The 345-nt window shown below is 60.9% G+C and overlaps 1 protein-coding gene across 1 annotated transcript in view; it reads left to right on the top strand.

Annotated features, from left to right (window-relative positions):
• HTR5A (5-hydroxytryptamine (serotonin) receptor 5A, G protein-coupled) overlaps nucleotides 1–345 on the top strand; it is a 16,755-nt gene that overhangs the window by 15,044 nt on the left and 1,366 nt on the right. Inside the window, exon 4 of the mRNA XM_009322503.1 lies at nucleotides 4–341. Within this exon, the coding sequence (XP_009320778.1) occupies nucleotides 4–341 (338 nt within the window). The remainder of the gene's footprint in view (nucleotides 1–3; nucleotides 342–345) is intronic.

Here is a 345-nt window from a genome sequence, read left to right as displayed (position 1 = left end):
CGGTGGCGGCTGGGCCGGTCACTGTGCCAGGTGTGGATCTCCTTTGATGTGCTGTGCTGCACCGCCAGCATCTGGAATGTCACGGCCATCGCCCTCGACCGCTACTGGTCCATCACCCGCCACCTGGAGTACACGCTTCGCATCCGGCGCCGCATCTCCAACATCATGATTGCCCTCACCTGGGCACTCTCTGCCTTCATCTCCTTGGCCCCGCTGCTCTTTGGCTGGGGAGAGACTTACTCAGAGGACAGTGAGGAGTGCCAAGTCAGCCAGGAGCCATCCTACACCATCTTCTCCACCTTTGGCGCCTTCTACCTGCCCCTCTGCGTGGTGCTGTTTGTGTAC

Source organism: Pygoscelis adeliae, unplaced genomic scaffold (genome assembly GCF_000699105.1).
Source record: "Pygoscelis adeliae isolate BGI_AS28 unplaced genomic scaffold, ASM69910v1 Scaffold123, whole genome shotgun sequence".
NCBI lineage: Eukaryota > Metazoa > Chordata > Aves > Sphenisciformes > Spheniscidae > Pygoscelis > Pygoscelis adeliae.
Note: the sequence above shows the minus strand (reverse complement) of the source record. Positions and strands in the feature narration are given on the sequence as shown.